This window comes from Salmo salar, chromosome 19, assembly GCF_965601325.2.
Source record: "Salmo salar chromosome 19, fSalSal1, whole genome shotgun sequence".
In the NCBI taxonomy this organism is placed as follows: domain Eukaryota; kingdom Metazoa; phylum Chordata; class Actinopteri; order Salmoniformes; family Salmonidae; genus Salmo; species Salmo salar.
In genome coordinates this window covers 77394880-77407415 of record NC_138309.1, presented here as the reverse complement: position 1 = coordinate 77407415, position 12536 = coordinate 77394880, and the positions used below count along the sequence as shown (strand labels likewise).

The window sequence follows — 12536 nt, the reverse complement described above, 5'->3', positions numbered from 1 at the left end:
ACACAAATGGTGCATTGCAGCAATGAAAAAGCATTATTGAAATGTTTTTGAATTGGAGTAAAGTAAACCTAAGCCATTACCTCACACTCTGGACAAAGGCCCCTTGTGTTACCATGGCAACTTGGATACATCAATAGAATCCTCATACTGACCAACTACCACAAGTACCTTCCCTATTCTAAACAATTGAATAAACTTGCATTTTTTTTTTCTTCATCATCCCGTCTTTTCCTTTTCAGGTATGATTTTTAATGAGCAAGACCAGGAGGTGCGCGACATGGGCTATCACAAGCATGCTTTCAATGTACTGATCAGCAATCGACTAGGCTACCACAGAGACCTCCCCGACACTAGGGACGACAAGTGAGTGAGAGTGCGACAGCGTGTTTGTGCTTGGCATATATGTGGGTTTATTGACCCATTCAAAGTGAACGGCTGACGCAGCACTTTGCAAGCCATCGCATGAAGGGCGACGGTAGCCAAAGGCTAAATGGGAAATCATGTCAATCTCTCTCTGCCTGGCTTGTGGCCATTACAAAATCAAAGGACAAGCCAAATCATCTGTCTAGAGATGAATTGATTTAGCATTGGTCTGTGCCTAACAAGTAGGCCTGTAGGTTGGAGTTATCACACATGTTATGTGTTACGATGAGTTGCTTATAAATGTTTTAGGAGAGTTTGTAAATCCTGCAGACATGTTAGGATATGGCAGAGAGTGAGTAGTTAAGGCATAGGATTTTATAGCAAAGGGTAAAACTGTTAACGTGTCCAAGGGGTAAGGCTTTCACAACTTTCACAAGGTTGAAGTTCTGTAGGTGTGACAGTCACAAGCCAAATGTTGCATTACAAGCTGCACAGTGACAGAGCATGAGCGTAGGGTGCTTCAAAAATAATGTCAGAACTTTGTTTTCTTTATCATTATAAATCACATATAATGAATCATTTGATTTTTCTCTACAGTAGTATAACCTTAATATACTAGTACTTGACAATGTGGATGAAATAAGAATGTTAATTTGCTGTGGCCGTTGCTAGTTTAGACCAAGCTGCTCTTGGGTGTATCTGTTCCATATTTGAGGTTGGGATGTGGTACCATTTGGAGGTGTTTCTGTTTCTACATGACCAATCAAAATCAACTTGATACCTAAGTCATTTTCATCTCCAGATCCTTGGCGGTCAATCTACGGTGAGAGGGGCCGTTTCTATGGCAATTTAAAGGGAGACACAGAAATGCACAATGAAAACATGAACAGATTGTCTTCGCGGAGGGTGGATATTGAAATTCAGTCTGTTAGCTTTGTAAATAAATATATATTTAGTCCCTCTTTTGTTTTGTATTCTGTGGATTTCATTTAGAAAAAGCCCATGTTTTCACTCACAAACCTGCAGCCACTAGTTAGCTTGTCAGTTCGAAGTTAGCACCGTTCTGCCGCGGAGCAGCGCCACAGAGTTCTATTGAGCAGTGACCGCTTTTTGATCATCCCCATGATGAAATTCCATTCACTCTAAATATGCTAAATTCTAAGAGTAAGACGTCTAACTTCTAAACTATATACCATAAAGACATGGGTGTTGGACAGTTTTATTTTTTTTAATTTTTTAACACAAATGTCTATTGAATGGACATATTTGTATAAACCTTGAATGAATGAATCGTTTTATGGATGAACACCCTAATGAGTGAGTGGTGTTGTATGCATTCCATTATCAAAGAGGATCTGATCCTAGTTCTGTTTGTCCCTGTAGAACTACAGTGGTGTGCTAACATGCAATATGTGTTTATAGTGACTCCCATCCCATCCCTCTCTCAGGTGCCGAGACATGATCTATCCTCTGTCCCTCCCCGCGGCCAGCGTAGTGATCTGCTTCTTCAACGAGGCGTTCTCCGCCCTCCTGCGCACCGTGCACAGCGTCCTGGATCGCACGCCGGCCTACCTGCTGCATGAGATTATACTGGTGGATGACAGCAGTGAACTAGGCAAGCTGCTCTTTTCAGTTGTGCATCTCTATTGGTTTTGTTCAGGCTCGCCGGAGCGACGCAGACCATAACAAGGCCCAGTAAATTATTGGATGCTGTCACGGAATGTGTGGCTGTCTACAGTGTGCGTGCTTCATTGACCTACTTGGAGAACAAACACAGGCTACTGTATTGTATTGGCATATTGAAAAAGAGTGTTGTCTGTATCAACTGAAAAGTTCGCCAAGGGTCTTATGAGTAAGTTTAGATAGAAAATAGAGCTTTGATCGCAATGGGATCTACATGTATAGATAAAGATATCAGCTCCATCTGGAAGCATCTCTCCTGTCCTGTCTCTCCACCACAGCTGACCTGAAGGAAGATCTTGACAGCTATGTCCAGCAGCACAAACTCCAGGTCAAGGTCAAGGTGGTCCGTAACGAGAAGAGAGAGGGATTGATCAGAGGGAGGATGATAGGTGCTTCTCATGCCACCGGTGAGCCCCCCCAAACCATAACTCTTCACTAATGGGGAACACTTTATATTTAATAAACCATTTATAAAGAGTGTTTAAAGAATTGAATTACCATTTTTTTAATCATTGGTTTATTAAGGGACCTTAATATAAAGTGTTACCCAATAATGTAACAATATTCACACTGAGACGTGATCCCATTTCTGACACCATGTAACAATATGCACACTGACACGGGATCCCACTTCTGACACCGTGTAACAATATGCACACTGAGACTGGATCCCATTTCTGACACCATGTAACAATATTCACACTGAGACGGGATCCCATTTCTGACATCATGTAACAATATGCACACTGAGACGGGATCCCATTTTTGACACCATGTAACAATATGCACACTGAGACGAGATCCCATTTCTGACACCATGTAACAATATGCACACTGAGACGGGATCCCAGTTCTGACACTGAGACTGGATCCCACTTCTGACACCATGTAACAATATGCACACTGAGACAGGATCCCACTTCTGACACCATGTAACAATATGCACACTGAGACGGGATCCCACTTCTGACTCCATGTAACAATATGCACACTGAGACGGGATCCCATATCTGACACCATGTAACAATATGCACACTGAGACTGGATCCCATTTCTGACACCATGTAACAATATGCACACTGAGACGGGATCCCAGTTCTGACACTGAGACTGGATCCCATTTCTGACACCATGTAACAATATGCACACTGAGACAGGATCCCACTTCTGACACGGGATCCCACTTCTGACATCATGTAACAATATGCACACTGAGACTGGATCCCATTTCTGACACCATGTAACAATATGCACACTGACACGGGCACCCATTTCTGACACCATGTAGCAATATGCACACTGAGACGGGATCTCATTTCTGACACCATGTAACAATATGCACGCTGAGACTGGATCCCATTTCTGACACCATGTAACAATATGCACACTGAGACAGGATCCCACTTCTGACACTGAGACGGGATCCCACTTCTGACATCATGTAACAATTTGCACACTGACACGGGATCCCATTTCTGACACCATGTAACAATATGCACACTGACATGGGATCCCACTTCTGACACTGAGACGGGCACCCATTTCTGACACCATGTAACAATATGCACACTGAGACGGGATGCCATTTCTGACACCATGTAACAATATGCACACTGAGACGGGATCCCATTTCTGACACCATGTAACAATATGCACACTGAGACAGGATCCCACTTCTGACACTGAGACGGGATCCCACTACTGACACCATGTAACAATATGCACACAGAGACTGGATCCCATTTCTGACACCATGTAACAATATGCACACTGAGACTGGATCCCACTTCTGACACCATGTAACAATATGCACACTGACATGGGATCCCACTTCTGACACTGAGACTGGATCCCATTTCTGACACCATGTAACACTATGCACACTGATACGGGATCCCATTTCTGACACCATGTAACAATATGCACACTGACATGGGATCCCACTTCTGACACCATGTAACAATATGCACACTGAGACTGGATCCCACTTCTGACACCATGTAACAATATGCACACTGAGACTGGATCCCACTTCTGACACCATGTAACAATATGCACACTGAGACGGGATCCCACATCTGACACTGAGACTGGATCCCATTTCTGACACCATGTAACAATATGCACACTGATACGGGATCCCATTTCTGACACCATGTAACAATATGCACACTGAGACGGGATCCCACATCTGACACTGAGACTGGATCCCATTTCTGACACCATGTAACAATATGCACACTGATACGGGATCCCATTTCTGACACCATGTAACAATATGCACACTGACATGGGATCCCACTTCTGACAACATGTAACAATATGCACACTGAGACGGGATCCCACTTCTGACACCATGTAACAATATGCACACTGAGACGGGATCCCATTTCTGACACCATGTAACAATATGCACACTGAGACTGGATCCCATTTCTGACACCATGTAACAATATGCACACTGAGACGGGATCCCACTTCTGACACCATGTAACAATATGCACACTGAGACGGGATCCCACTTCTGACACCATGTAACAATATGCACACTGAGACGGGATCCCACTTCTGACACCATGTAACAATATGCACACTGAGACGGGATCCCATATCTGACACCATGGAACAATATGCACACTGAGACGGGATCCCACTTCTGACACCATGTAACAATATGCACACTGAGACGGGATCCCACTTCTGACACCATGTAACAATATGCACACTGAGACGGGATCCCACTTCTGACACCATGTAACAATATGCACACTGAGACGGGATCCCATTTCTGACACCATGTAACAATATGCACACTGAGACTGGATCCCATTTCTGACACCATGTAACAATATGCACACTGAGACGGGATCCCACTTCTGACACCATGTAACAATATGCACACTGAGACATGGACGTCTTCTGTCAAGTTCAGTACCGATGTAATAGGGTTATTATAATCAGCAGCAGTCTGATATAGGGGACCATGGTACAGATGAACCATGGTACAGATGAACCAAACTGTAGTTGTGTACCCTTATCCCCAAGAAACCCTGATCTGAGAACTCTCCCCATTGTTCTCCATCCTCTCTCCTGATTGGCGTTTCCTCTCTGAAGGGGAGGTGCTTGTGTTCCTGGACAGCCACTGTGAGGTGAATGAGGCGTGGCTGCAGCCCCTGCTGGCTCCCATCCAGCGGGACCGCAAAACAGTAGTGTGTCCCGTCATTGACATTATTAGCGCTGACACCCTGGCCTACAGCCCCTCCCCCATTGTCCGGGGGGGATTCAACTGGGGGCTGCACTTCAAGTGGGACACCGTGCCCGCCTCAGAGCTCAACAGTCATGACGGAGCAGTGGGCAGCATCAGGTAACCAGCCCCTTGGGTCTTTAAGGGCTTCGCACACAATATTTGCCAATTATTCTTTTCAGAATTCTTCAAGATGTTGGGGATTAATTTTCAAGACTTGACATACATTTTCAAGCAGATTGAAGTCAAAACTGAAACTTGTCCACTCAAGAACATCAACTGTCTTCTTGGTAAGCAACTCCAGTGTACAGTTGGCCTTGGGTAGTAGGTTATTTAACCCAAGGGCTAGTCTTCCAAGAGTCCATAAGAATTGTAAAAAACTGAAATTTGAAAATAACAAAAGTAAAAACACAAAGATTTACATTCCCCTATACATTGCGCGGTCTATAGGTGGCCTTGGTTCTGCTCCGTGTGTTACGAGAGTGTTTGCCTTTGACTATATCCAGTTTATCATGTACAGTGCATTCAGAAAGTATTCAAACCCCTTGACTTTTTCAACATTTTGTTATGTTAGAGCGTTATTCAAAAATTGATTAAATAGTGTTTTACCCTCATCAATCTACACACAATACCCCATAATAACAAATCAAAAACAGGTTTAGACATTTTTGCAAATGTGATATTTTTTTTTAAAGTATTCAGACCTTTTACTCAGTACATTGTTGAAGCACCTTTGGCAGCGATTACAGCCTCGAGTCTTCTTGCGTATGACGCTACAAAGTTGGCACACCTGTATTTGGGGAGTTTCTCCCATTTTTCTCTGCAGATTCTCTCAAGCTCTGTCAGGTTGGATGGGGAGCGTCGCTGCACAGCTATTACCAGGTCTCTCCAGAGATGTTCGATCGGGTTTAAGTCTGGGCTGGGCCAGAGCCCAGACTCCAATATAAGGATATAACATCTATAGAAGAGACAGAAATTCTTATGGGGGAGGTGTTGCTGTATATAGCTTTTTTTCCAATATGGCGTAGCAGTTCAGACGTCCTCTACCCTCCTCTTGTCGTGTCCCGTGTATATATATATTTATTTTTTTCTTCACTTATCCTTTTATATATATATATTTTTTAATTCTAAAAACTCAACCTCAAAGCACTCTCCTGCAACCCGCCTCACCAATTTAAAAAAGAAAGTATTATTTACCTCATCTGAATTCCACAACAGAAGCTAGCAAGTGTTTAGCCATTTTCACTGGCTAACGTTGAAGTTCAGCTAGCCACGGTTAGCTGTCCTCAGCTATCCATTAGCTCGAAAAGCTATCGCCAGTTTTTGTACAGCGCGACTCAGACCAGAGCATACCGGACCTATTCTCTCTCCTTTCCCCGATTTCTACCGCAGGCTCTGGACATTTACACCTGGATCTTGCAGCTAACTAGCTGCTACCTGAGTGACTATTGGCAACGTCGGTCACGGAATTAACACACATTATTACGGAGCTAGCCAGCTAGCCAGCTGAAGAGTTCCGTCAGCCACTCCTGGGTTATTCCTGAGCTAGCCAGCTGAAGTGTCTCCTGGGCTACAACTCACCTATCCTGACCCGTTTTACTGCCGATGCGGAGCCCCATCGGGTCTTCACGACTGGACCACCGACGTTATCTGCCCGAGGGAGTTATCCAACTGGCCCCTCCGTCGCGACGTAACCTGATCGCCCATCTGCGGCCCGCTAATCGTTAGCTGTCTTTTCGGCTGCGATCTGAATAGGTCTATCGGACACTTTTCTTGGGCCACTATAACTAACTATTTTGCCAACTTGGACTGGTCCCCCCTTCCACACGGAACCCCACTAACCCACAGACGGAAACGCATGAGGTGGCTAAAAACAGACCTCCCTCCCATCTTCCACCAGCTTGCTACCTATGGCCCGGCTAGCTGTCTGAATCTCACTGGACCCTTTGATCACTCGGCTAAGCATGCCTCTCCTTAATGTCAATATGCCTTCTCCATTGCTGTTCTGGTTAGTGTTTATTGGCTTATTTCACTGTAGAGCCTCTAGCCCTGCTCATTATACCTTATCCAACCTCTCAGTTCCTCCACCCACACATGCTATGACATCTCTGGTTTCAATGATGTTTCTAGAGACAATATCTCTCTCATAATCACTAAATGCCTAGGTTTACCTCCTCTGTACTCACATCCCACCATACCTTTGTCTGTACATTATACCTTGAAGCTATTTTATCGCCCCCAGAAACCTGCTCCTTTTTCTCTCTATTCTGGACGTCACAGACGACCAATTCTTATAGCTTTTAGCCGTACCCTCATACTTATTCTTCTCTGCTCCTCTGGGGATGTAGAGGTGAATCCAGGCCCTGCAGTGCCTGGCTCCACTCCTACTCCCCAGGCGCTCTCTTTTGATGACTTCTGTAACCGTAATAACCTTGGTTTCATGCATGTTAACATTAGAAGCCTCCTCCCTAAGTTTGTTTTATTCACTGCTTTAGCACACTCTGCCAACCCGGATGTCCTAGCTGTGTCTGAATCTTGGCTTAGGAAGTCCACCAAAAACTCTGAAATCTTCATCCCTAACTGCAATGTTTTCAGACAAGATAGAACGACCAAAGGGGGCGGTGTTGCAATCTACTGCAGAGATAGCCTGCAGAGTTCTGTCCTGCTATCCAGGTCTGTACCCAAACAATTTGAACTTCTACTTTTAAAAATCCACCTCTCCAAAAACAAGTCTCTCACCGTTGCCGCCTGCTATAGACCCCCCTCGGCCCCTAGTTGTGCTCTGGACACCATATGTGAACTGATTGCCCCCCATCTATCTTCAGAGCTCGTGCTACTAGGTGACCTAAACTGGGACATGCTTAACACCCCAGCCATCCTACAATCCAAGCTTGATGCCCTCAATCTCACACAAATTATTAATGAACCCACCAGGTACAACCCCAAAGCCGCAAACACTGGCACCCTCATAGATATCATCCTAACCAACGTGCCCTCTAAATACACCTCTGCTGTTTTCAACCAAGATCTCAGCGATCACTGCCTCATTGCCTGCACCCGTAATGGGTCAGCGGTCAAACGACCTCCACTCATCACTGTCAAACGCTCCCTGAAACATTTCAGTGAGCAGGCCTTTCTAATCGACCTGGCCCTGGTATCCTGGAAGGATATTGACCTCATCCCGTCAGTAGAGGATGCCTGGTTATTTTTTTTAAATGCCTTCCTCTCCATCTTAAATAAGCATGCCCCTTTCAAGAAATTTAGAACCAGGAACAGATATAGCCCTTGGTTCTCCCCAGACCTGACTGCCCTTAACCAACACAAAAATATCCTGTGGCGTTCTGCATTAGCATCGAACTGCCCCCGCGATATGCAACTTTTTAGGGAAGTTAGAAACCAATACACACAGGCAGTTAGAAACGCCAAGGCTAGCTTTTTCAAACAGAAATTCGCTTCGTGCAACTCCAACTCTAAAAAGTTCTGGGACATTGTAAAGTCCATGGAGAATAAGAACACCTCCTCCCAACTGCCCACTGCACTGAGGATAGGAAACTCTGTCACCACCGATAAGCCCACTATAATTGAGAATTTCAATAAGCATTTTTCTACGGCTGGCCATGCTTTCCACCTAACTACCCCTACTGCATTCAACAGCACTGCACCCCCCACAGCTACTCGCCCAAGCCTCCCCCATTTCTCCTTCTCCCAAATCCATTCAGCTGATGTTCTGAAAGAGCTGCAAAATCTGGACCCCTACAAATCAGCTGGGCTTGACAATCTGGACCCTTTCTTTCTAAAATTATCTGCCGAAATTATTGCAACCCCTATTACTAGCCTGTTCAACCTCTCTTTCGTGTCGTCTGAGATTCCCATAGATTGGAAAGCAGCTGCTGTCATCCCCCTCTTCAAAGGAGGTGACACTCTTGACCCAAATTGCTACAGACCTATATCCATCCTACCCTGCCTTTCTAAGGTCTTCGAAAGCCAAGTCAACAAACAGATTACCGACCATTTCGAATCCCACCGCACCCTCTCCGCTATGCAATCTGGTTTCAGAGCTGGTCATGGGTGCACCTCAGCCACGCTCAAGGTCCTAAACGACATCGTAACCGCCATCGATAAGAAACAATACTGTGCTGCCGTATTCATTGACCTGGCCAAAGCTTTTGACTCTGTTAATCACCACATCCTCATCGGCAGACTCAGTAGCCTTGGTTTCTCAAACGATTGCGTCGCCTGGTTCACCAACTACTTCTCTGACAGAGTTCAGTGTGTCAAATCGGAGGGCCTACTGTCTGGACCTCTGGCAGTCTCTATGGGGGTACCACAGGGTTCAATTCTTGGGCCAACTCTTTTCTCTGTATACATAAATGATGTCGCTCTTGCTGCTGGTGAATCTCTGATCCACCTCTACGCAGACGACACCATTCTGTACACTTCTGGCCCTTCTTTGGACACTGTGTTAACAACCCTCCAGACGAGCTTCAATGCCATTCAACTCTCCTTCCGTGGTCTCCAACTGCTCCTAAACACAAGTAAAACTAAATGCATGCTCTTCAACCGATCGCTGCCTGCACCTGCCCGCCTGTCCAGCATCACTTCTCTGGACGGTTCTAACTTAGAATTTGTGGACAACTATAAATACCTAGGTGTCTGGTTAGACTGTAAACTCTCCTTCCAGACTCACATCAATCATCTCCAATCCAAAGTGAAATCTCGAATTGGCTTCCTATTTCGCAACAAAGCATCCTTCACTCATGCTGCCAAACATACCCTCGTAAAACTGACCATCCTACCAATCCTCGACTTCGGCGATGTCATTTACAAAATAGCTTCCAATACCCTACTCAACAAGCTGGATGCAGTCTATCACAGTGCCATCCGTTTTGTCACCAAAGCCCCATATACTACCCACCACTGCGACCTGTACGCTCTCGTTGGCTGGCCTTCGCTTCATAATCGTCGCCAAACACATTGGCTCCAGGTCATCTACAAGACCCTGCTAGGTAAAGTCCCCCCTTATCTCCGCTCACTGGTCACCATAGCAGCACCCACCTGTAGCACGCGCTCCAGCAGGTATATCTCTCTGGTCACCCCTAAAGCCAACTCCTCCTTTGGTCGTCTCTCCTTCCAGTTCTCTGCTGCCAATGACTGGAACGAACTACAAAAATCTCTGAAACTGGAAACACTTATCTCCCTCACTAGCTTTAAGCACCAGCTGTCAGAGCAGCTCACAGATAACTGCACCTGTACATAGCCCATCTATAATTTAGCCCAAACTACTACCTCTTCCCCTACTGTATTTATTTATTTTATTTATTTTGCTCCTTTGCACCATATTATTTATATTTTATCTCTGAACTTTCTTCAAACTACAAATCTACCATTCCAGTGTTTTTCTTGCTATACTTTATTTACTTTGCCACCATGGCATTTTTTTTGCCTTTACCTCCCTTATCTCACATCATTTGCTCACATTGTATATAGTCTTATTTTTTTTTTCTTCTACTGCATCATTGATTGTATGTTGTTTTACTCCATGTGTAACTCTGTGTTTTTGTATGTTGTCGAACTGCTTTGCTTTATCTTGGCCAGGTCGCAATTGTAAATGAGAACTTGTTCTCAACTTGCCTACCTGGTTAAATAAAGGTGAAATAAAATAAAATAAAAATAAAATAAATAAATAAATATATTGAAAGCCATATCCCTGTAATGCTTAGAGAATATCTTATGTCAAGTGATATTGAAGTGTTGTGGTTGCAGGTTAACCTGGAACATCTAAAGCCTTTTCTTTTGGGGTGTTGCTAAAGGTCACCAAGTGCTAACAGTCAGTAGCTAAATAATATGTGTGAAATGCTTGATAGTGTATGTGATGTAAACAGAGAGGTCTACTTTCTTGGGGACCTGAATATTGACTGGTTTGCATCAAGCTGTCCGCTCAAGAGGAAGCTTCTCACTGTAACCAGTACCTGTAATCTGGTTCAGATTATTAATCAACCTACCAGGGTGTTTACAAACACTACAGGAACAACACCATCCACAAGTATCAATCACATTTTTAGTAATACTGTAGAACTTTGTTCTAAAGCTGTATCCGTTCCCATTGAATGCAGTGATCACAATATAGTGGCTATATCCAGGAAGATTTTGCTGTGAGTCTTATGTGGATGATGTGATTAATAAGGAGCATCCAGATGCTGTACTTGATTAATTTATGAAATTGCTTCTTCCAATTACTGATAAACATGTGCCTGTTAAGAAGCTGACTGTTAGAACTGTTAAGGCTTAATGGATTAAAGAGGCATTTAAGAACTGTATGGTTGAAAGAGATGGGGCGAAAGGATTGGCTAATAAGTCTGGCTGCACATCTGACTGGCTGACTTAATGCAAATTGAGAAATTATGTGACTAAACTCAACAAAAATAAGAAACTGTTATGAAGCCAAGATTAATGATATAAAGAATGATGGGAAAAAAACCAACTTCAGAGTACTTTAAATGAAATTATGGGCAGAAAGACATATTCAACTTTCATCGAATCAGAGGGCTTATTCATCACAAAACCATTTGATGTTGCCAATTATTTGAATGATTACTTCATTGGTAAAGTGTGCAAACTTAGGCAGGAAATGCCAACAATGAACAGTGCTATCATATTCATGCATAAAAAAACAAATAATGAAAGAAAAGTTTTGCAAGTTTGAATTTTGTAAAGTTAGTTTGGGAGAGGTGGAAACATGATCAATCAGCAAACCTCCTGGCATTGACAACTTAGATGGAAAGCTACTGAGAATGGTAGCTGACTATAGCCACCCCCATCTGTCATATCTTTAATCTGAGTCTAGAGGAAAGTCTTTGTCCTCAGGCCTGGAGGGAAGCCAAAGTAATTCCGCTACCCAAGAGTAGTAAAGCGACCTTTACTGGTTCTAACAGCAGGCCTATCAGCTTGCTGCCTGCTCTTAGCGAACTGTTGGAAAGAATTGTGTTTAACCAAATACAATGCTATTTCTCTGTAAACAAATTAACAACAGACTTTCAACATGCTTATAGAGAAGGGCACTCGACATGTACTGCACTGACACAAATGACTGATGATTGGTTGAAAGAAATTGATAATAATAGGATTGTGGGAACTGTACTGTTAGATTTCACTGCAGCCTTTGATATTATTGAACATAACCTATTGTTGAAGAAACGTAGGTGTTATGGCTTTTCAACCTCTGCCATATCGTGGATTCAGACCTACA

General features: G+C 43.9%; 1 protein-coding gene across 2 annotated transcripts in view; it reads left to right on the top strand.

The window, feature by feature from the left end:
• LOC106579603 (polypeptide N-acetylgalactosaminyltransferase 11) overlaps nucleotides 1–12536 on the top strand; it is a 52356-nt gene that overhangs the window by 16587 nt on the left and 23233 nt on the right. For both annotated transcript variants that reach the window (XM_014159680.3, XM_014159679.3), the window contains exons 3-6: nucleotides 240–363; nucleotides 1812–1978; nucleotides 2325–2453; nucleotides 5161–5410. In XM_014159680.3, coding sequence (XP_014015155.1) covers nucleotides 240–363; nucleotides 1812–1978; nucleotides 2325–2453; nucleotides 5161–5410 — 670 coding nt within the window. The remainder of the gene's footprint in view (nucleotides 1–239; nucleotides 364–1811; nucleotides 1979–2324; nucleotides 2454–5160; nucleotides 5411–12536) is intronic.